At 52.5% G+C, this 24,049-nt stretch overlaps 1 protein-coding gene and 1 non-coding gene across 5 annotated transcripts; one reads left to right on the top strand and one right to left on the bottom strand.

The window, feature by feature from the left end:
- The first annotated feature begins 54 nt into the window (after window positions 1-54).
- Window positions 55-127, top strand: TRNAF-GAA (transfer RNA phenylalanine (anticodon GAA)). The gene has a single exon. It is a non-coding gene; the product is annotated as a tRNA-Phe (tRNA).
- Window positions 128-596: 469 nt separating this feature from the next.
- PWWP3A (PWWP domain containing 3A, DNA repair factor) lies at window positions 597-11,801 on the bottom strand. Of its 4 annotated transcripts, none has more exons than XM_026116636.2 (15): window positions 11,696-11,800; window positions 11,322-11,364; window positions 10,696-10,791; window positions 10,194-10,285; window positions 9,765-9,835; window positions 8,347-9,366; window positions 7,408-7,530; window positions 6,980-7,050; window positions 6,386-6,462; window positions 5,802-5,862; window positions 5,298-5,373; window positions 5,116-5,166; window positions 4,262-4,692; window positions 3,321-3,409; window positions 597-3,060 (listed from the first exon to the last, which is right to left on the bottom strand). In XM_026116636.2, exons 3-15 carry the CDS (start codon window positions 10,750-10,752, stop codon window positions 2,982-2,984), a joined length of 2,298 nt encoding a protein of 765 aa, XP_025972421.2. In that variant the 5' UTR covers window positions 10,753-10,791; window positions 11,322-11,364; window positions 11,696-11,800; the 3' UTR covers window positions 597-2,981. The 4 variants fall into 4 exon arrangements, with proteins under 4 accessions (XP_025972421.2, XP_025972423.2, XP_025972422.2 ...); XM_026116638.2 differs by having other exon boundaries at window positions 8,347-9,363; XM_026116637.2 differs by having other exon boundaries at window positions 11,647-11,794.
- Between the last annotated feature and the right edge of the window lie 12,248 nt (window positions 11,802-24,049).

Below are 24,049 nucleotides of genomic sequence, written 5' to 3'. Positions count from 1 at the left end.
GCTGGGGCCAGGGGTAGCGCTCAGCTGAGAGGGGTCGGAACCCCAACACAAGCGGCCGAAATAGCTCAGTTGGGAGAGCGTTAGACTGAAGATCTAAAGGTCCCTGGTTCGATCCCGGGTTTCGGCAGATGCTTTTTTTTCTCCCCCCCGCCCGCTCGTTTTCCCCGGCCGCAGCGGGAAGCGCAGGAGCAGTCAAGGCTCTGGGGGAAGCTGGGAGCCTTTGCAAGCTTTATTCATTCCCGTTGGTCTTCGCCCCGGAAAGCGACACTTCCCGCTTTCAAAGTGGCGCGGCCACAAGCACGTGGCCCGCCCCATTCAGCTGAAATGGAAGAAAGCTTGAGACAGGGCTTAGAAGCGCTTCTAGAGGCTCTTGCAGAGAGCACTATTTCCCCTAAAAAGGGCTGGGAGCTGCAGCCAGCAAACCCCACCCCAGCCCTGGGAACGGGCAACATAACACACTGCTTTAGACTACTGTGGTACAGAGGCAGCAAAAAGTCACGCTTCTGTTAACTCCCAGCTGCTAAGGCTCAAGAGCTTCGGGTTTAGGTAAAGGCATCACCTCCAGGCTTAGATAAACGCATCACGCACTCCTCGAGTCTTGTTCCAGATTCTTTTAATAGCCTAGAAACAAACACAAGCAGGCAGCATACGCAGTTGCTGATTAACACTGTTACAGGTATGCAGTTCAGTTAAAGGAATCTACATCTACTAAAATGAAACCACCTTAATCAGTAGCTTGTTCTTGACAGGGATGAGGCATTTGAATACCTGTTTTAAATAAAGCACAACAACAGGAAACAGTAAGTCTGCTTTCTCCTTAATTTCTCACTAAATCTTCAATTTTACTATCTGTAAAACAAGTTGCTCTTTGTTTAACAACATGAAACTGTGATACTGTTTAAAAACATGATTCTAGGGTTGCATCTGACATACAAAATTCAGGTGCAAGACACCTGCTTTGTGCAATTAAGGCCACAGATCAAAATTGGCATTTGAAATAAACACCTTACAGGAAAAGTAATGCAAACTCTAAGGTTTAGTATCTTTCATGTGCCAGTTTTAAGTGATTTCCTAAATCAGTTATGTACAGCATCACAGCAGTAAAAACTGTACACTGCAATGCTGAATTTGGTATTGCAATACTAATATTACTGTAAGTAATTTTAACATCCTGATGCAAAAGCTAAAATGTTTACATCTTTAAAAGCCCTTTCAAAGTGCTTCAACACAATGTATACTTAGTCACTCCCTGGTGAAATAGTACAATTTAAAATCAACCGGTCTGTTGAATCAAAAGTAAAAACGAAGATATTCTTAGGAGAAAGGTATGAAAAAGCAAGTATTTGGATAAAGAAGGCAGCAGAATTTGGAGGTTACACTTCTGTGCAATAGCTTAAAAAGAGATCTTAACACTATTAGAAGGATTTTCTTGTAGTACTGTATTCACAGTAATTACTGTGAAAAGTGTACAGATCATTATGTCTTAAAGGAGAGGGAACCTTAGGATATGTTGATCTTTAAGTCACCATTACTAACGCCTGCAGGAAGAGCACCTAAGTAGGGTTCATTTTTACAGGCAGGAAACTTTATACACTTTGAAATAGCTGCACATGGCCCAAGGAATCTCCATCTTTACGTGTCATTCACGTCTCCACAGTTAATTCTATAAGTTTGTGATCAAAAATGTTATATTACAACAGGAAATGCATTATTCCTAATCACAAAAATTAGTGAAAACTAAAAGAAATGAGATTTATTATATTCTCATCATTTAGGTACCCATGAATGTCACTGTTCTATGTGACTAAGGATTCCAAGTGAGTATTGAGACTCAATATACACTACAGTGTAATTAAGATTAAATGAGATTCAGTTAATATTATACCCAAGATAACACAGAATCAATATACCATTTTATACTTAAGTTTCTCACTTAATTTCTCACTAAATCTTCAATTTGACTACTTGTAAATCAAATCATGTTCCTGTTGGACAAGTAAATAGATCAGATTTTGACTGTAGTATATGCAAATACCGATTATTGTCTCTTTTCTATTAAAGAGTTATCAATTGTGCTGCAGGTTTGCCAGAAGTAATTATCTGCAATATATTACACTTTTAGCAAGAGCCTGGGGAGGGAACAATGCATGATTAAGTCAGACAAAAGAAAAAAAAAAAAAGAGGATAGAATAATGATTTTTAGGAACTCTTGGTATCAATAAACACCATTTTTAAAGCAGCATTCAAAATGGTTTAACTTTTAAGTGGAAATATGAAACTTTTTGTTTAAGTACGCACTGGATTCCTTCTCCACTTAATTTCACAGTTGTCCTACCAAAAAAACCCAAAAACAGAACACCAAAGCCTTCGTGACTTGGGTTTCATCACTAGGTACCAGTTTTATTTCCCATTCTTAAACACAGGTAGAGTAAGAATAGTCGACCCTTTGGAAAGATTTTTAGACAGTATATTCAGTAGCAGTACAGTTACAAAGCAATACACGGCTACATGGTTTATCAGTACATGTTTTTCAGAGGACAGTTGACCTTCGTTTGTCAGAGATATTTGGCCACAATAATTAATACAAAAAACTTAATACAAGAGTTACACCAAGCAGCTTTGCAAAACCTGTTCTCCTGTGAATCCCGCTTCAAGCACACTGAGTGGATGACCATAACTGGCTGGCAGTACACTTGTAATAGCGTTACTGCGTATTTATAGGTTGTCTTTCACAGGAAGTTCAGCATGGCAAGATTGAGGAAAGTAATACACAGCTCCATTATGCAGAATTGAGAGCAAGGACTGAAGATACAATTGTATCATAAGGTAATACAGCATTTTAATGATTTGTTACATCTTTTGCAGACTATTTACATACCAGTTTTTTAAAAAAAGTAAAAATTACACATTTATACAGGTAACCACTTCTCCATTATATACATTCAGTGCCACTATAGACTCAGTAAAGTTCCTACCACTATTTATTTGCTGTCTTCAGATGCTAGTTCAGTCTTCCACTTCTTTCTTCCTAAAATTTCTTCATCAAATATTTCTCTCTCCCTGAAAAAAAAGATACATTGAAGTTCTGCAGTAAAAATAACCCTACTATGTTAAGAAAAGGGTAGTGTGTTAGTATAAACCAGCAAGAATCTTCCCACATTTAATCGTTTCATTATTTAGACAAAGAGAATGATGGTCTTGCAGACGAAGGGAGGATACTGACCTCTGAGTGCACCTCTTTCTCTCATACTCATACTTTTCTTTATGATCATCAAGCTGGTATGTAAAAATTCAGAGAAAACACTAAAAATAAAAGATACCTTTTGCTCACAGATGGTCCTTTTATGTATTTCTCTTCTGCCTTCTTGTAATCTATGTCATCCACAGCAGAAATCGCATAAATGATGGCCTATAAAAGGACTTTTAGTTCACGGATACTAGTGAAACAAAGACTAAATTACAACTACAGTTATTTGAAGTGATCTCAGCAGATGAGTACATTTTTGGAGTAAGATTCTTCAGCCACTTAGAAAACCCGGATGAAACTGCTCACTGTGCATTTAAAGCTCTCCAACACAAACTACAAACTTGTCCTTTAGCATATTCAGGAGAACATTTTTTACAGCCAGATTAAAATATTCTTAATAATAATTCTGTTTCTACAAAAAACAGTGTTCACCTAGGCCCTAACGAAGACAGTAAGTCTGCAAAAGTATAACTAAAAAAACCCCAAGAACCCACAAACCCCACAGAGATAACTCGCCAAAGAAAAGAACTATACGAAAAGTTTCAGAAATAACAATCAAAATGTACTAAAAAGCAATCATTCTCTCTTTAAAACATCATACTACCTAAAGCTTCTCCATTCTGTGCTAATGACAATGTTTAGAATTACACTGGTGCATATATAATTTTTTTTACTTATAACTTTGCTGTTTTATTAAAATCAACATATGCAGCACCAGCAGGAAGCCTGTAGTTATTAATATTGAGGCTTCCCCCACCTCCTTCAACATATTTATTCTCTGATTGCCAATACATGCACATAGTTTAAAAGCCTCCAGCACCGATATTTTAATACTCTTTGCTCAAGATGTATATAGAGATTAAGCACAGTGTCAGACCCTTGAGCTTAAGAGTCCATGCCTCAAATTGGTGAGTAGGCCTCAATATACCTGTCCTGCTCAAGCGTCACCCAATTCCTGGGGAACACAGGAAGTCAATAAATGAGAATCACAAAACACTAATGTTATTTACTTACTTCAGGCAAAAGGACATCCGAAATAAACTTTATTCCATCTCCATTTATTCGATGCAAACTTCTGGTGTCTATTTCATGATATACTTGCTTCAGGTAGTTTACTACAAGATCTAATTGTTCTTCATCCTCTAAATAAGTTTCAACGCAGGTCACGTACTGACTTGAATTCAGGAATTCTTTCAGCCACCGGGATTGTTTTCTGCTTTTCAAGATAGCCAAAAGATGCTCTTCTGCCCCCTTGGTCTTCACTATAAACTCCACTATCTTTTTATTAGCTTTATCTCTAGCAGCCCTTGTTCTGTCAGGAAGGAGTTTCTTGGAGGGCTTGCTAGGTGAAGTTTCTGGTGGAGATTCTTCAAGCTCTTCCTCCGCTATATTTGTAAAGCTCATTTGGACTAAACCTTGAATACCTTCCTTTCTAACTGGATAGCCTGAAAGAAAAGCCACAATCATACATATTTACATACATGTAAAATAAGGGGCTTTCTTGATAGGGGGAGAGGTTTTTTCTCCTTCCACTATAGAGGAGAAAAAAAATTCATTTTGCCTTAAAAAGCAATAGGGAGTTGAAATTGTGAGAGGAGTTCTGAAACGAACTCACTACAACCTGAAGTGACCAATTACTTGATTTAATCCAGCATCTCATCTTTAACAATCAATATTTTCCTAACTTTTTCCATGCACTTTTTGTTGTGGAATGAAAATCCTATATTATAATAATGACATGTAGTAATTTGAACAGTATCCACTCACTGGATCTAATGTGTTACTCAACACACATTCGTCAACATTAGAGCTCAGTTTATCTACTGAAAGGAGAACACAAAAGATAACCTCACCACGAATTCACTTACTGATATCATCAGCAAAATATTCCAAGAAGGATCCCGTAAAAGAATGACAACCTAAAAAGCCCAAAACAGGGTTATTTATCAGTTTAACTAAGTCTTTGAAAAAAAGTTGACAGCCTTAATGCTACCATCTTTTTTTCTGATCTATATCAGAATGGATGATGATGTCTGACGCATGTGCTTACCTACTCTAATCCGATAGTCAGAAATCAATCGAATGCACCACTCGATTTCTTGGCAGTAAGCTTCTTTGGCTTGGTCCTAAAACACAAGAGATATTTGCATAAAAAAGTAACCTACTAAAGTTTAGGTCTAGGACACTAGTTAAAAGTGTCTAATAATAATGAATCAAAGTTTATGTGCAAGTGTTCTGTGTTTTATTGAAATTCAGCTTCTGTAACCATAATGTTATGCAGTGTGAGGGGGACTACGGTCTATGTAGACCACCCACAAATGAAAACATAGCAAGAGTTCTGTGCAGCAGGCTACCTTCCAAATACGCATGCAACTTTAGCCTTGCTTTGAGGAGGACAAAAAGGTGACACAAGGATCCCATTCCCACCTCATTCTTCATTTTGCAGAGAACAAATTATAGTATGTTTAACTACTTTGCTCAATAAACATTTACCTCCCCTTGCCCCCAACATTTGTACACACTTGTGTGTGTATATCATACTGGCAGTACTTACTATTAAGTCCTGCTTTTCTTCACAATCAAAGTGCTTTAGATTCTTAAGAGATACTGAAAAACTTGATGGAACAAAGAAATGCAGTTAGTGAATAAACACAGACATACAACTTAACTGCCTTTATTTCTTGCAATTCTACATCTCCCTGAAAATTAGGTTTCACAAGCAATTCAGCGATGGAGTTTCTAGTAATTTTAGTTTTCATGACAAGCTAAAACTTAGGGATTTTTACAGAATGAGAAGCACCTGGTTTTTAAACAAAATCAAAGGCAGGTCCACATTTCCCGAAATACCGTGTTTTCAGAAAGTTTGGCCGCCACCACACACACACGTATCCAGATCCCCAGCCCTTTTGTTATTCCTTACATAGACTGGCATTCAGGCTAAATGACATTGTTTATCTCAATTAGCAGCATGATAAAGCAAGTAGCCCATACATGAAAATCCTAGCTTTAATTGGTTCCCTGCTTTGAGGCCAACATTAGTTTTAACTCATATTGCAATCACTCTGTACTAGGAAGAAAGTATAGAAGACTGCCCAATAGAAAGCCAAGATTCAGAACCTAAACAAAACCCACATTTACCCTTTCGTCTTGTCATTCGTATTCCCTTCTATGAACAGCACATTTGCCTTTCTGTGTTTCCGCTTCACTGTTTTTACCTGTTGAAGGGATAAAGTCTCATTAGCCTTCTAGAAGCCCAAAAGCTTTATAAAGCAAGAACGTTATTTTCATTAATACTATATAATGCACCCTGTACATGAGTTATACAAAGATGAAAAATTAAGTTTGAACTGGCATGTATTGCAAGCAATGCAACACCCCAACAGAGCGTCCTCATTAGTCCATATGGACCGGATATAACAGCTCTAATGATAAAGGATTTATCAAAACAAAGATTGCTCCTATAAGGAACAATCCTCCACTTCAGTATGTGAATCAACTACATTTTTAATGTGCTCTTGTCGTGTGCAAGTTTACTTCTCCCATCTTTGGTTTCGCTTCAGTTTCTGCTTTAGGAAACAAATACATTAGAAGTTAAGAAAAGCTCTGTTGGAAGTTGTTGAATATTTCCAACTCCACATGAGTCAAGAAAGGGCAGAAGACATTCAAGAACTTACTAAGCTGTTCCTTATCAAACCTCTTACATTTTCTGAGAAGGCAGAGAGTTGTTCTTACCACTGCTGGCCAATATGGATATCTTCGCAATTTGCACCAGACCAGAATCCCTTCTTCAATGGACTGTGGCTCTATGACAAAAAAAAGTGGTAATTGTTTTTCTTTTCAAAAGAAAAAAAGAAAAAAAAAGGGGGGGGGGGGGGGACAAGACAGTTAACTCCCCTGACTTGTCAGTCTCCCTTCACACAAGAAGTATTCCACAGATTTCAATCTAATGCATTTCAAGTAAAGCAAACCCACCCTGCCTCTCCACCCTCCCCCAAATGATTTATTTCAAGTTTGAACAAAGCTGGATTCACTTTCTAGAAAGTGTTAGGTTTCTTTAATGGAAACTACCAGGGCTTCCCAACAAATCAGGAGTGTACGTGTGTGTGTGTACACACAAATCTTGGGTGATTAAGTCTCAGGCATGTACACTCATGCCTTACCTTGATGTGATAGAATACTAGGAAGCTCTTCATCTTCCTCTTCTTCCTCATCTACCAGAGCTGATATGAGAGAGAAATTCTCTGAGGAACTGATCTTTGAAGACATACCAGAAGATTCCAATCCTGCCAACAGCAACAAATATTAGTCATGATAAGCAAAGGTATAAACGATTAAAAGGATCAGCTTCAGACTACATGAGATACCTAAATATGAAAGTTAGCCCATAAAAATGTGAATTACTGTAACAAGGCTGTTACATGATACAAACCCTCAAGAACCTTTGCCTAGGTAAAGGCTAATAATTTGAATTCATTTGTGCTACTACAGATTCTCATTCCTAGGAGATCAGAAAGTAGACAGTCCCTGAGATTATGATGAAAAGTAGCAAATTCATGGAAATAGCTAGAAATGAAGCAAGACACCTACAAATAAATTCATCATGTAGTGCTATTAAGCCAAAGCAGGAGAAGCTCCCCAGCTTAAGCCATGACTGAGATAATACTTATGTATCAATAAAAAAAGGAAAGGAACAAGAATAGGCATGCTTCAGGGCTTTGTAACAGCCTGATCCTTTATACATCACCACCTCATCTTAATACTGACCTGTGCACTAACTAGCTAGCATTAAAGACAAAATTCCATGTGAAATTAGTAAGTCATCCAGTGGCAGACATAAAACACTGATAAGTATGTTTTTTCAGTGCGAAACACTAAACAGCTCCAGACAGCCTAAATATGGCTTTAGTCTTTTAGCTACAATTAAAGCAATCACATTTTTGTTTCCTCAAAACTCAAAAAAAGAAGATATTTTAGCATAAAACTACCAACTTAAGAGCCCCATCGACAACAACAAAAAAAAACCCTGCAACATTTCAGGAAGATAAAGAACAGTGCTAGGGAAAAGCCATGAAGTTCTCTTCCCCAAGAGGTACGCTCACCTTCATCTTCCTCAAAGTCAGGCAGCTGAAAGTCCTTTACTTTATTCCTAAGCATGTGTGAAGTATTTTTGTTTTCCTCCTCTTTAAGCTTAGACAGGAAACTATCAGAGATATTTCCATGGTTCGAAGGCCCAGGTGAAGATTCAGGGCAATTTCTGCATTTCTTTTTCCTGCATGGAGACAGAGTTGCATTGGTCTCCTGTTTTCTGCGTTTTAAATTTACTGGCTTTTTTCTTCCATCTAGTTTCTTTGCTAGATTTTCACTCTCATTACTGATGCTACTATCCAAGTCATCCGAGGCACATTCACAAGAAGAATCCAGTATTGTCCTTCTAGGTCGACCTTTGGTGTTTGCCCTTCTGACAGACACTATTGTGTCAGACTTGCAGGAAACAGACACAGGACTACTTTCTTCAGTAAGAGGATGCACTTGATCTTCTGGGAAATCATTAATACACGATATGGGTGATCCTGCACCTTTTGGTCTTTTTCTTCCTTGCTTACTTTTCTCCTCCTTTGGCTTAAGTGAGGATTTATTTGTTGTCTGGGACTTCGGCAGCAGTCTGGGCTTGATTTTTTTCTGCCTTGTTAGTGATTTTGATTCCATCATTTTGCAATTTTTTGCTGAGTTTGATGCATTATACAAGTCCCTAGTCCTACATTCTGAAGGTTTTGTTCCATCTTCGTGTGCTTTAGCGCCCTCTTCCAAAGTGAGGGAATGTTTCAACTTTTGTTTTTTTGTATCAGTTTTCAGGTTGGGGTTATTTTTTTGTTCTCTTTTCTTCTTGGGAGTCTCAAACTCTAACTCTTCTTTAGTTAGGAATGATTGACAAGTAGTTAAGGGGGTAGATGAGAGAGATCTTGTATTGTGCTTCTGGGATAACTGAGTACTTGGTTCGTCTTCTGAGGGTGGTACTTGTCTGGGTGAGTCATTTTGATTCAAAATATCTAGGGCAATTTTAAGAGAACGACGATATTTCAGTTCTTCTACAGCCTCGCTAGAATTCTTCCCCTGATCTGCTGGAGGAGAATAAGTAATAACCTTTCTTTGTATATAAGACATCACAAATCATATTTATAGTACTTCTTTGTCATAAGATGGAACTTAATATTTAAAGCATCCACAATTTTTAAGGTATACTATATATAAAGACAAAAAGTGCAAGCTTCCAACGCATTTTTCTCTTATTTTGATGCAAGTACTCATAACTTTCTTTACCATTCCTTCCAATGCACAAAGAGTACAAGTAGCTTTGATAGCGTTTACTCTCTTTCCAAGCTTAATGGATGGAATGGAAAAGCAAACACCCAAGAAATACATGAGTGAGGTATATAAATATTATCCACCAGGTCCTTTGTTTTTGTGTATGTTTTACACACAAAAAAAACCCACAGCAAACATTTTGATGCATCCTCACCTAAATTAGAGGCGATGTTTTGTATATATTCTTCCTTCAGTGGTTCAGTATCTGCACAGTTGACACTAGTCCTGAAAATACAATAATGCTGATTCATGTTTTAATGCCATGAAAATTTCTTTAAAAGCATAGCATTGTTTTCTTCTGACAATAAAACTTACACTATTTCTCCTCCAAATGCCAGTATCTTTTTTTTAAACAATCCAACATGAGTAAAGTCTGAGCTAACAGAATATTGTTTATGGACATCCCACTAGACAACAGTGTGCTCAGATCCAAAAAGGCAGTGGGTTTTGGGTTAGCCATCTAATTTTGTAAGTCAGCAAGCTCACTTCATACACATATTTGGATGCAGGGATTACAGTTGTTTTTTTTTTTTTTTAATATATCTGACAATGCAAGCATAAGACAATGACAAGGATACTTAACTGTTCTTCCAAGCCAAGTATTTTGACTTTAAAGGATGCCTCCTTTGCATTAGTGACAGGTGGCTTTCCAGGAACTCCAATCTTGGACAAAATCTACATTGAAGAGGAAAGACGAGCATTTAAAATACTTGATCAATTATGTTAGACTACAGGATAGATTTGACTTAAGGTTTTTAATATGAACAGCATATAATGGATTGACACTCCGTAACATCTGGTTTCATTATTAGCAACTCTACAGGTTAACCCTTGTTTAGAAATACATGCATATTCACTTAGAGCAGTTGCTTCCAAAAAAATAATGCCTATCATTTGGGTAACTCGTTTAAGCTGTTAACACCAACCGCGTAGCTTTAAGTAGATCAGCATCTTTGTTTCAGTTTACATACAAAATCACCAAACGATTAGCTTCTTCTCACAAGTGTAACTTTTCTGTTCTTATTCTGTTTCATCTTTTTCCAAGTTATCTCCACAAAACCTTTCTTCACTTGTACAGCTATTACCTTTGCTGGCCATAAACGCTTCTTCCACTTGCAAAGAACATACTCTTGATCTGTCATGACTGTGTTTCATGTAGGAAAGGAAAGTCCCAGCACACTCTGAAGAGAAAGACAAGAGATTGAACAGTTACCCAAAACTTGCCAAAAGTCTCCTTTTCAAAGTAATTCAGGACTGAAATGGGACACACATGATTATATGCATTGTTTTACTTTTGAGATAGCTGGCCTCTACCAGCACGTACCATGGATGTTACCATGCATGTACGTTCTCCAGAAATAAGTTCTGGTAAAGCAGCCTTAGATACCCATCCAACCCAAGACGGTCTTACTGAACTAGGAAGTCTAGAAGGCATGGCGACAAATGAATAAACAATGCCGCGGAAGTCCCGGGCGCCCTGCAGGAGGGCAAAGCAAGTTTCTTTTCCCATTGAGGTAACAGGAAAAAAAAAAAAGTTCAGCGTTATCAAATTCTGACCCCTGAGGCCAGTTGTCACAACCTACAATTTACGCCATGCCACGCAAGCTTCATGTTACACTTTGAGTACATCCCTCAGGCAATTTTCCCAAGTCCCTTAAGGAGCAATTCGGTCTCTCAGGTCTTTAAGAAGCAAAAGCCTTCGCGTACTTACACAGCCGCAGACCCCGGTTTCCCTGACGCCCTGCAAAACGGTCCTGCCGACAAAGGACGGCGAAAAACAAGCGTTACCACCGCGTTTGGGGCGCAAAACTTCGCGGGGGAGGGGCGGGCTCGCAAGGCCTGCCTACGGCCTCGGCCTCCCCCACCCCCGGCGGCGGGGCACGGGCGCCCCTTCCCCTCTCCTCCAGGCCCCGGGGGCCGCCCCCGCCCCAGCCCCGCTGTGAGGGGCCTCCCCCACCGCGGTACGGCGAGGCAGAGGGTCCCGGCCGCCCCCTTTCCCGCCGCCCCCGGTGCCGGGCCGCCCCCTCCCCCGTCACCTCACGGCCGGGGGCTGCGGGGGGAGGGGCGGCCCCGCCCCTTGTTTACCGAGCGCGAGCGCGAGACAGACGCCGCCGCTCCGCCGCCTCCCTCCATATCACGCCCGCCGGCCCCGCCCCTCGCCTGCGCCGCCCGCCCCCCAGCGACGGCGCAGCCAATCAGCGGCCCCGCCGGCAGCGCCGGACGCCGCCGGCCTCCCCCGCCCTCCCCGAGCCAGAACACGCCTCCGGCCCAGGGAGCCAATCCGTGCAGCGCCCCGCCCTCCTCCCATTGGAGGAGGCGGGCGCGCCCCGCCCCTGCCGCGCGGGGCTTCCTCCTCACTGCGCTTCCCCGGGGGAGGGGTCAGCGCGGCGTCACTTCCTGAGGCGGTGACGTCACGGCGCGGCGTGCGGCAGGCCGTTGCGGTGACATCACAGCGCCGCCAGGGCCTCACCGCGGCGCTCCGCGTGACGTCACGGGGGCGCAGTCAGTTATTTGGGGCTCGATGCACCATGGGGCCAGCGGCGACAGGCCCCGCGGGGCCCCGCAGGCCGGGACGCGGGTGACCAACGCGGAGGACAGGCGGGTGCCGGCCCTGCCCCACTCGGCCCTTCCCCTCTGGCACTGACGGCACGGCCTGGACGCGCCGGGGTGGCCGAGGCCTTGAGCCGACCGTGCGTCCGTGTAAATACCGGCAGTGTCGAGAGCGCGAGCGCTAGGCTGGAGTAACACGTCCCTAAAACACACTCTGAAAACGGCGTACAGAGCAAAGCAGTTCTGCCAGGCTCGCTCCCGGGAGCCCTTTATTGTCTACCTTTAATACTGGTACTGGGGAGCAATACTGTGCTGAGACGTGACTGCTTTTTTTGCTTGCAGTTTCCGTCGGGTGCCTTCCGTCGCCACAGCAGCCTCTGCCATTCGGTGCCGTTGCCTCGCTGGTACCTTCTTTCCTGCTCTCACGCTGCAAGGTCATTGCAAGGCGGTGCAATGTTATTTAGCGTTTTCCAGCGTTGGTCCCTGCTTTGCAGGCTACGGGTGTGCTGAGCACCCTGAGCTGGTCCTGAAAGACATTTAAATAAGTTTTGAACGTCAAAGCACATAAAATAGTCTTTTTAAGACCAGGTTTATCAAACAACACACTGAAAGGTGAAGCTCTGGCCCCATTAAAGTAAACAGGATGCTTTCACTGAGCTTGAAGGAGAGCAAATGTCACCTAAAAACACTTGTAGGATAAAGAGCAGAGTGTTCAGCACACTAAGGTTCAGCCCTATATATTAAAAAGAGAGAAAAAACAACTACCCTTCCTGCAAAATGCAAAGTAAAAGAAACGCTTGCCTGCATTTTTTACAATTTTAAAATTCATTTCTTTCCTGGTTGAGGTTTTCCTGCCTGGAACACACTATTCTACGCATACAGCCAAAACTGCAAGTGGTGTAAATCACGGTCATTGCCTTAAATTAACAAGCATCGCACTGGATTCCACGAGCCGAGACCGGGACCATCCGCAGTGGAGCAGCTCAGAGGTGTTCTGTAATCCAGAGCATGTAACAGGGCTTTTCCTGGCTCTTGCACATTTGTTCTGTATAAAGCCTGCAAATGGTTCTCCTGCGGCTTGGTAAACAATTGCCTAAAAAATTCTTTTCAAGAAGTTTGTCAATGAATTTCATTAGTCTTCAAAACCAAAAATCCGTATAAATTCATTGTCCCCAATGGAGAAACAGCAGCACCTTTCGCACGTTACCAAGTCGTACAGTGCTCTGTGGAAACAGTTGTATTATTCTTCATGAAAATTTGTCGTGTAAATTGTAGCCCCGGGGCTGCACAGACCTTGGCCAGATCCCCTGAGCTGTCCTGCCCCCGTAACGTTGCCAAAGCCGCAGCCGGCAGCTCTCGGCATCGGCGTAACCCGGGCAGCTTGACGGGCGCCCAGGGAGGCCGCGAGCACGAGGCACCCCGGGGCGCTCGCCCCTTACCTCCGGTCTCCGCCGGGTGCCGAACTCCTGCCGTCTGCTCTGCGTGCCGTCCACGGGAGCGGATTTAGCCGCTTTCCCGGTGCCCCAGGGATGCCCCAAAGCTTGATGCATGGTGAGACTCTCCTGTGGGTCCGAGACGATCCATCTTCTAACCTGCCACCGACTTCAAGCCAAAAGGTCTCGTCTGCTGCCTGCCCCTTCCCCGGGGCCTGGATACCTGCCCGTGCGATCAGTCCCCCGGCAGTGTGGTGCTCGGAGAAAACACGTCGCATCTTTCCCCCTTTCTCCGTGGGATTCGGCACCGAGCGCTGCAGCAGGTTCTCCAGGCATCCTCGTTTGCCGGGGCGCCTGGGACTGAGCTTTTCCGAACCGTGTCCGGAGGGAGGGAAGCGCTCGGCAGGCCGGTGTCCTGTTGGGTTTCCCGTTCGTGCCGATGAAGCGTTGATCCGGATGACGGGGGGAGGACGGCGTGCGGCGGGCTCTGCGGCTTCGGGGCGCGGTGCAGCGCCCTGCTCTCGTGCAAGTCCTGCAGCAAGGAGGGAGGGAAGGGACGGGGCGAGGGGGGGGAGGCCTCCGCTGCCCGCGGCCGGCGTGCCCCCACGGGCCGCCCTCGAGTCCCGGCCAGTCGTTAAAAGCAACGAACCGTCTGCAGACCCGGCCGTCTTGCAGAAATCGCTGCTTTTCCCCCCACCAGGACCCCGCGCGGCCTCCTCGGGGGCAGACGAAGGAAAATTTCTCTTTACGAGTTTCCATTTTTAAACCCTGCGTTGCCATAGAAACCCCGCTCGCAGCCGACCTTTCGCGCGGCGCAGCGCGACCTTCCCGAGCGGAGCCCTGGCTGCTCCGGCCTCCCTTCCACCCCTCCGCCAGCGGGATGCGAAGTGGGAGGCGCATCCCGGGACGGGCTCCGAGCGCCGCCGGCCGAGGGCGGTTGGGAGGATGCAGCTCTCCGCAGCCGCTTCGGCCCGGCTGCACGAGCGGGAGGGGACGTGCTGGGGCTCGCGGGGCCGTCTCCGCTCGGACGGGCCCTGGCGCATCCCGGGATGCTCCCGGTGCCTCCCACCCCGCAAAGCCGCCAGCAGCCCCCCGCCTCGTTTGCACCCTGCTAGCAGCCCCCCGCCCGGCTTGCACCAAGCCAAGGGCTGCACGAGCCCCCGGGGGGGACCCGAGCCGGCCCTGACGCCGGGGTCCTGCATCCCGCGGGAGCTGGCCTGATGCCGGCCAGTACCGGTACCTGTCCAAGAGCTCCGCACCCATCGCCAGCGCGGCCGAGGGCGTCTCGGTCCCCATCAGCTTGGTCCGACGGGCAGGACGGTGGGTTGCCCCGCGGCACTGCTCCCGGCCCCCCAGGTCCCTTCGCCCCCGGGCCGCCCCCCTTTCCCGCTTTGTCTTAACGTGACGTTTGCCACCGCTCGGAAGAGCCCTGCTCGCTCCGGCGCGGGCCACGCGGCCGCTCCTGGAAACTCCCTCCGGCTCCGTTTCGTGGCTCACGAAGCAGCAAAGAAACAGCATTTCTCATAACTTTTTTTTTTTAAGACACTATGCAGAGCGAGCTTGTCCGCTTGGGCCCTTTGTGCCGATGCAGCGAATCTAGAATTAACAAGTCTCTCTTAAAAATACGTCAAAATGCATTTTTTTAATGGAAAACAGAGAATTTCATGGTTCTTAAGACTTTTGTGACACTGCGAATTTCATGGGGCTTTAATCATTACCTTCCCAGGCTGGGTGACAAGCCGTGATACCCTGCAGGGTGAGAGACACTATGTGGCAGCTTATTGCATTATAATAATACACGGAAGCACTATAATTTTCCTATTAACTTCAAAAGTTTACAATCCTATTATCATCTGCTGTTGAGGTTGGTGCTGAATGATAGCAAATGTATAGGAGGCACCAATGTAAATAGTGAAATGCAGTGTCTTCCCTTTTTTTTTGAAGCACTTGAACTTGGGAGTGAGCAGAACCCTACAAAAAAATTTAGCGATTTACATGTTAGAAGTGTGCAGCCCGTTCCGCCCCGGTCTCGCCCCTGGCTGCGCCTTTGCCTGGCGACTGAAGGGCGCAGAGGGAGGGCAGAAGCTGCGTTTTCTGTTGCACCTCCGGTAACGCAGCAGGGAGGCTCTCGCCGTCGCTCCGAGCCTGCGACTCTTGTCCCTGCCGCGGCTCCCGAGTCTGCGCAGAGAGTCGGAGCGCCCGGCCCGGCCCGGCGGGTCTCTCGCACCTGAAAGTCCTGGGGGGGTGGGAAGAGCCCCCGGGGCCGAAGCGCCCAAGGACGGCGCCGGGGTGTTGGGACAGGGATTTCCCTAACCCCTTCCAGGGCACTTCCAGCTTCCAGCGCCTTTTCCTCCTGCAACAAATTCCCGGGCTTGGCCGACGGCAGGCAGCGCTTCCACGTCGGCTCTCCTCCGGGAGCCGGGGGAGCGAAGGTTCCTTGCTCCAGGCTCTTTCCCCCGGGCCAGGATCGGGAGGAGCCGTGCTCAGAGCTTTCAGCTAAATACTGTGAAAAAAGAGCAGCTCCAGCAGCAGCCAGCGATAATGCCGATTTCCCGGCATTGCCTGCGCGTGAAATCAATCCGCGCGGGCTCGCGGGAATCGCGGCCCTGCAGGGCAGCGCGGCGGCGCCGAGGCAGAGAGCTGCCAGGTGGCTTTTTGTGGGGTTTTTAAAGAAGCTCCGGTGGTCTCCGAGATGCGTTTGCAATTTGGCAGCGGAACTAAGCGGCGGGGACTAAGCCTTTCCGGCGGCGGGCGGGAACGGGGGGGCCGGCACGAGGCGGGGGGGCTGCAGCCGACGCCGGCAGCCCCCGCGATTGCAGCCCTGCAATTGCTCCGCTGCGGCCCCGTCTCTGCCGACGCCTTCGGTAATTAGCTCCGCTGCAAATCGAGCCGCCGTTACGCGCCGAGCTGGAGCTGGGCGCCCGGCTGTGCCGGGAGCAGAGCCGCCGGCCCCCACGGCCGCGGCCGCCCCTTCCCCGCCCTGGCAGGACGCGCTGCGGCGGGCGCCTTGCTCGGCTGAGCTCCGCGGCGGGAGTCGCTCACCGAACGGGCCTGGCGGGAGCAGCAGCAAAACACCCAGCAAACCCCGAGCCGCTGCTCAGCCGGGAAAAGCTCCGGAGCCCGCGGCACCCACGGCCCGGCCCCCGCTCGCCCACCACGGACGGACCCCGAGCGGCTGGAAGATGCCCGGCGCCCGGCCGACGGCACCTGGCCCGTGCCGGTGCCCCTGCGCTGGGTGTGAACGCGCTCTCGGCGGGGAGCAGCGACCGGGGAGGCTCGTGGCACCTGCGTCCTGCCCAGCCTTCCCCGGTAAAGCCGTTTTAGTCAAAACCGAGTATTAAAGGCGGCCTAAACCCTCGGGCAGCTTGCGAGGGATCCCGGCTTCCCCGCTCCCCGCGGCAGCGCGGCACGTCTCCGGCGGGAGCGCAGGGATGCTCGCGAGGGTGCCCGGCCCGGCAAGCGGTGGAGGGCGATGTGCCGAGCAGCCCCGTGCCGTGGCGGGGGGCAGTCGCGGCCGCTGGCACCCCCGGCGGTGCCCGTCACTTCTAGCCCGGTGCGCAGGGCAGCGGGCCGACCGCCTCGGTTCGAGCCCCCCAGTCGGCAGCGCCGGTGCCCTGCCGGAGCACGGCATCCCCGGGCACGGGAGCCCTGCACCGGCACCGCGTCAGCCGCCGGCACTGCCACCCGGCCTCGCGCCGCTGCTGCCAGCCCCGAACAAGCGCCGCAATCAGCCTTGACCGCCACGGGAGATAATTGCGTTTGCTTTACAGACGAACTGGAAAATGTCGCACGACGGGATTTGCCCGGGAAGCCCGGCCCGGCTCCTGACGCCGGTGTCAAACACGCGGGCGTGGGCCGGCACGGCGGGGAGGGTGGCGCGAGCGGCTGCGGACGAGCTGCCGCTGCAGCCCGGGGCCAGTGGCCCAGAGCAGACCCGGGCTCACGCTGCAGGGCCCCCCCCGCGCTGCCCCCGCCGTCCTCGCTGCTCCCCACCGCAGGCACTCGCACCGGCCTCGCAGCGTGAGCGACGCTTGGGCTGGATTTGGGAGATGCAGGTGGAGGCAGGGGCGCAGGGGGAGCAGGATGCAGGGACCGGGGATGCAGGGACTGGGGATGTGGGGGATGCAGGGATGCGGGGGATGCAGGGACCAGGGATGCAGGGACCGGGGGATGCAGGGACCAGGGATGCAGGGACCAGGGATGCAGGGACCAGGGGGATGCAGGGATCAGGGGATGCAGGGACCAGGGATGTAGGGACCAGGGGGATGCAGGGGTGCAGGGGATGCAGGGATCAGGGATGCAGGGACCGGGATGTGGGGGATGCAGGGACCGGGGGATGCAGGGACCCAGGATGCAGGGATGCGGGATGCAGGGGATGCAGGGATGTGGGGATGCCGAGCGCTGGGACCCTCCCCGGCAGCATCGCTGCCTGGCGCCGCTTTCCCGGCTGGCTCGGCCGTGCCACCACACGGCACCTCGCCGCCACTGCACCCGCCACCGCGGGGCAGGCACCGGCACCGAGACCGGCACCGGCACCGGGAGGGGGGCCGGAGCCGGGGCCCAGTAGCGGCGCCGCGGTCCCGGCGGTGCCCCGTGCGGGCCGGGCCGGGCCGGGCGGTTCGCGGCGGCGGCGGGTCCCGGTGCCGGTGCCGGTCGCGGGCGCCCGGCGGCTCCCGGCGCGGCCGCACGGTGACGCCGTCGCCCGCCGGATGCGCCGCACCAGCGCGGGGCGGGGGGGGGGGGCGGGATTGGGATTGGGGGGATTAGGGTGGGATTAAGGGGGGTTGGGGGGTTGGGCGGGGAGGGAGATTGGGGCGGGAGTGGGGCAATATGGGGGGCTGGGATTGGGGTGGGATGGGGGTGAGATCAAGGGGGAGATGGGGGTAGGAGAGAAGTGGGGCCAGGGGATGGGATTGGGGATGGGATGGGGATGGAGTGGGATTAGGGATGGGAATGGGGGCACGGGAGGAGGACAGGGATCAGATTGGGGTGGGATTGGGGATGGGGGGGGATGGGGCGGGAATGGGGCTGGGAAGTGAGTGCGATTAGGGCTGGGATGGGGTGGGAAAGGGGCTGGGAAGTGGGGGGGATTGGGGGTCCCGGCCCAGCCTGGCAGGGGGACAGAGCCGGGGCTGCACATGGGGGCTGTGCAGTAGCGCAGACCCCCCGCCCGGATGACGCCCCCGGTAAAGCCCTGGGGACGGTCGCGGCGCTGCGGGGGCTGCCCCGGGGAGGGGCGCGGGCGGCCGGGGCAGCCGGTTAAGCCTCTCTGCAAAGCTGTAAGGCCGGGGGTCGCTTTCGGTTTCACTGTTAAAAATGGGGAAACGGGGCCTCTCTGCACGAGGCAGCGACCGGGGCCTTCGCCGCGGCCAGGCCGGGACGAGCCGGGTGCTCTGCCCCCCTTCACCGCCGTCCTGCGGCACCGGGGCGTCTCCCCGCACCGTGCCCCAGTTTCCCCGGCCGCGGCCCCTCTCGCCCGCTCGGCCGCGCTCGGTGCTGCACGGCGGCACTCGCAGGGGCTCCTGCGTCCCGGGGCCCCTCCGCAGCCGCCCCGTCCCTCCCCGCGCCGGGCAGAGCCTCCCCTCGGCATCTCCCCAGGGACAGCCGGGCCGCCGGCGTCGGCCTCCTCCTCGGCCTCCGGCTTCTCCCCCTCGCCTTTCCCTCTCCCTCTCTCTCTTTTTTTTTTTTTTTTAACAAGAAATGAGTTGTCTCCCCGCAGAGGCGAGCAAAAGCACTCTGGAAATGTCAGCCGCTGCTGGAAAGGGACCCAGATAACATTTAGCTTCAGGTAAGAGAGTAGATTTTCTCTGCGCTAATTCATATTTATAAGCCCCGCGCTGGCGGGGAGCGCCCCGCGCTGATGGCGCGCTGATTGCCGGGGAGCAGCGCCGGGAATTGTTTTCACATCCGAGATTAAAGAGCGCTGGCTGCTCCCGGGGGCACCGCGTATTTACGCTGGTCACTCTCCCTCCGTCCTTATGAGATTAGGACTGGAAATGGGAAACGGTTATACAGTGCCGAGCCGGCGGCAGCGTGGCCGTGCCAGGCCCCCGCGCCGGGGACGGTCCCAGTGCCATCCAGTGCCCACGGCTGGCCCCGGACGCCTGGGCCCCTCCCAGCACCTCCCCTCCCGCCCGCGGGGCAAAAGGCCCAAAAGACCCAAATCAACACAGCAGCCCCCAAAACCGGCTCGGGGAGGGCACCGCCCTGACCAGGGCTCTGCGCCGTTTCGCCGGTCCCGGTGGAAACGATCAACAGGGAGGGATATTCCTTCACCAAACCCTCCGGCAGACCACGGCGGGCTCCGACGGAGAGCCGGCCCCGGCGGGACCGACGCTACGCAGGCGCTAGATTAGGCGGAAGATTTATTTCTATTATTGTTTTTCAGCGCGTCCCGGGTCCGTGTCAAGTGATTAAAAGCAAACAAGTAAAGCTCTTCCCCTCCGCGGCGCATCGAGGATTTGGGAACTTTTAGAGCGTTATTCAGTTTTCATTTTTTGAGATGGTGTTTGCGAACTGGCTGAGCGGCTCCGGGGAGAGTCGGAGCGTAAACACGGGGAGGGGAAAAATATATTGTGTTGGGGATTTTAGGGGCTGGAATTAGGGGGAGGAAGGAAAGAGCGGGGCGGGGGGAGGGAGGGGTGCGCGGGGTGGAAGGGGGAAAAGGCGAAGGGAGGCACGAGACAATGGCAGGAGGCACCCGGGGACTTCCTGAGCCCTTTTAGAAATTCAGAATGCGCCTCGGAGCCTCAAAGCTGTGTCAGTCACAGCCCGGGCGCAGGGAGCGCCGAGGCCGCGGCCGAACAATACGGGATTGTGTGCGGAAGGTGGGAAAGCCGGGGGTCTCGGCGGCTCCCGCGCGCCGCGGCGGTTCCGCCCGTCAAGCACGCGTTCCACATGAATCGGCTCTGGACAGAGCCGCCGCGTAATCCCCCCCGCCTCGCTATGACAACTCGAGGGAGAATTCGGCGGCTGAGTGGCAGCAGACGGAGAACTGACGAGGCCGAAGGCTGCAGGACTCGCCTGGCTTTTGTCCTCCCCCCCGGTAACTTCTTTGGCGAGCGCGTCCGTGCCTGCGTGCGCATGGCACCGCCTGCTCTCCCGGCCCCCAAACACCGGCGCGTCTCTGCCTTGTGCATCTCCGACCCCGCCGCCCCTTCCAGCCCCTCCGGCAAACGCTGCCGGTGCCGGTGGAGCCGCCGGGGCCGTCGAGGAGCCGGTGCTGCCCCAGCGGAGACCTGCCGACCCCCCGGCAGCGCCCTGCGGAAGGAGCCGCAGGACAACGATGCACCAAGCCACGTGCAGGCGGGGGCCGCGGCGGGGTCTGCTCCCAGCAGCTCCCAGCAGCTCCCAGCAGCTCCCAGCAGCTCCCCAGTTCATGTCCCAGCCAGGAGCTGCGGCAAAGCCTCCGGGGCTGCAGCAGGCAGTGCGCACGGGGGGGGCCTCAGCCCGGGGGGCACGCGGGGCACTCACGTGTTATCCAGGCATCCGGCACGTTAGAGGCTTCCCGGACCCGCCTGGTGCCTGCGCGGGAGCTTCAGCAGAGGTTCTCGTTGCGCGTCAGCAGGACGGGGCAGCCGCGGGGAGCCCCCGCAGCCGCGCCGGACCCGAGCTGCGAAGCAAAGCAAAGCAAAGCAAAGCACAGCACAGCGCGGTACGGCACGGCACGGCACAGCGCGGCACAGAGCAGAGCAGCAGGACTCCCGCAACCCCAGCAGGCACCTTGCGAACCAGCCATCGCTGCTGTGCCGAGCAGGGCAGGCTGCGGGGTGCAGCTGCTCTCTTTAGTCCTCTGCAACCGCCCGCAGCTGTGTGCACCCGCAGCTCGCGGCCGAGGGGCTCCAGCACCTCCCCGTGCCCGCGGCCGGGAGACGCCGCTCGGCGTTGCGCCTTGCGCCTTGCGCCGTGCCGGGCGCCGCTGGAGCAGGGCCGGCCTCGGGGACCGGGGTGCGACTCTGTCCATGGGGCAGGGAGGGGAATCCGGAGGGAACGAGCCGGTCCGAGATGGTGTTTAAAGGCTGCACCGGCAGCTTACGGCGCTTCTCCGGCCCCGGTGCTAAAAGCCCCGGCGGTTGCTGCCCGGTGCCGCTCCCCCCGGCCCCCGCGCGCTCTCGCCCGCGCGGTGCGCCTGCCTCGTTAGGGAAACCGCCTGCTATTAATGATCATATCATGAATAAAAAGTGCTTCTGTCGTGCCCGGGTCCTGTTGCTTCCCGGCCTCCCCGTTCCGGCTCCGCGTGTGCCGGCCCCGCGAGGCGAGAGGTACAAAGGAAACTAATTAAAAACTGCCAGTGTCTCGTGTTGGAGCATTTGGGTGCGTTCGGTAGTGAAAGACAAGCGTCTTGTTGCAAGAAAATCAATTTTACAGTTACAGGAGCAGAATAAATAGAGGTGGTGCGTTAAAGCAGGAGGAAGGGCCGGGTGCTGCCATCGCCGGCGCGGTGCCGGCATCGTCTCCCGCGTGGCTGCGACCGGCCCGACGGCAGCTCCCGGGGCGGCACGGTTCGCACAGCTTCTCTTCGGCAGGGATCAGGGGAAAGCAGGCGTCGAGGTGATTCGACTGCCGGCGCCCCGTGAAGGCTGCGGTTTTACCTGCATCCCGCCGGAGGCGTCCTGGGCCAATGCTCCCCATCCCGGCCGGCGGCCGCCGCGGCACGACCCTGTGCCGGAGCCTGGCTCGAGGCTGCTTTTCAGCCAAAGCAGTGCTGCAAATCGGGCTCGGGCTTGCAGACCCGCTACCCGGAGGGCAGCCTGCAAGAAACCCAGGAATGGCCCAAAACAGCCACCCGGCTGCTGCCGCAATGGGCCCCGGTCCCGGCATCACCCCGGCATCGCCCCGGCATCGCCCTGCCGGCACCGAAGCTCGTCCCCCGCCCGCCCCGCAAAGCCCGCGCCGGGTTCCAGTCGTACCTCCTCTCTCTCCGCAGGCCTGTGGTTAAAATCTATTGGTTTCGTGCACAGTTTTCTTGTTTTTTTAGGGTCAGGGAAATGGTAAACAAGCCAATTATCCTTGACGGAGGGGGTTAAGCGCTCCTCACCCGGCGCGGCTATCTGCACCGAGCCGGCGGGGCTCGTTCGGCAGCCGGCAAAGTTGCCCGCTGCCTGTCAATGAGGAGCAGCAGACGGGGGGGCCCGGCTGAAATGACTTTTATGCTAAACGGTGCTGCCGCGTTGGCAGGTGGCTGGCGGGTTCGGAGGCCGCGCGGCTCCGTTTCGGCGGCCCCGGCACCGGAGCGGCCGCGGGAGCAGCCGTCCCGTCCCGCATCCCTCGCCTCCCACCGCCCCCCCGGCCGCGGTCCCCCCCGGCCCCGGCGGGATTGCCTTTTCTTTGCTTGTCACACTAGGACGGTTCCGATCCCTAATCCTCAAATTGTCCCTGGCTGGTTTTACATACATTTCTAAGCTCCTCATAATAGATTTATTAAAAAAAAAAAAAAGGAAAGGAAATAAAAACCCCTCCGAGGGTTATTATAGGATATTTTTGTTTTAATTGAAAACTACTCCTGGTGCAATGGGCCGGATCCTCACCGGCGCAGCCGGCACCGCTCGGAGGGCTCCCGCGAGGCCGGATCCAGCTCGCTGCGCTCCCGCTATCCCTGCTCATCCCCGCGGCTTGGCCGACCGGCACCAGGGAGCAAGCGAGGGTGGGAACATTGCGGTCCGGCATCTCCCCCCACCGCGGCCCGGCTGGAGGCAGCGGCCCTCCAGCATCGCCCGTAGCTGCAGCGATTGCTTTTCGGCCGAGCAGCTCCTGGGCCCGGATTGTCTTGTTTCTCTGTACCAAATTGAAAATCGATATGGAAGAAAATGGAAAAATACATATTTGGGGTGTGAGGGAGCGGCGCGGGGGGGGACAGGCTCCGGCCGGGGTTGTCTGCAGCCGGCGCAGCAGCGAGCGCCCGGCATCGTCGCGGCAGAGAGCGCCGCAGAAACGGGGGAGCCGGGCGCAGACAGGGAGCCCGGACCGATCGGCTGATTGCAGAAGGCAGGACAAGTGCTAGCGAGCCTCCCTTCCCCTTCGTTACGATCCGTGCCACTCGTTTCCCTAATAACCCACCTCGAAAGCTTTCAAGCACTTAAAGCTCTGCTGAAGGGTCTGCTGCTCGTCCCCAGTCATCTCCCAATTAGATCAGCACCAGCCGGGGCCACCGGGTTCCCCTTGGGCTCTGAGCTTCTCAGACAGCTTCGCTGGTGCATCGAGAGCTCCTAGGAGCACCCAGCGCGTCCTGGCTCTGCCACGTGGGCCAACCTGCTCCTGGGTCTCAGGGCCACCAGTGAGCCGATGTGGCCTGTGAAGTCCTCAGTGGTTTCCCCTTCCAGGCACGGGATGCACAGGATGCTCCGAGATGCGCAGGATGCATCGGGATGCTCCGAGATGCATGGGATGCACTGGGAGGCACCGGGATGCACGGGAGGCACCGGGATGCACGGGAGGCACCACGGCTGAGCCACGGGCA

This window comes from Dromaius novaehollandiae, chromosome 25 (genome assembly GCF_036370855.1).
Source record: "Dromaius novaehollandiae isolate bDroNov1 chromosome 25, bDroNov1.hap1, whole genome shotgun sequence".
NCBI classification, from domain to species: Eukaryota; Metazoa; Chordata; class Aves; order Casuariiformes; family Dromaiidae; genus Dromaius; species Dromaius novaehollandiae.
Note: the sequence above shows the minus strand (reverse complement) of the source record. Positions and strands in the feature narration are given on the sequence as shown.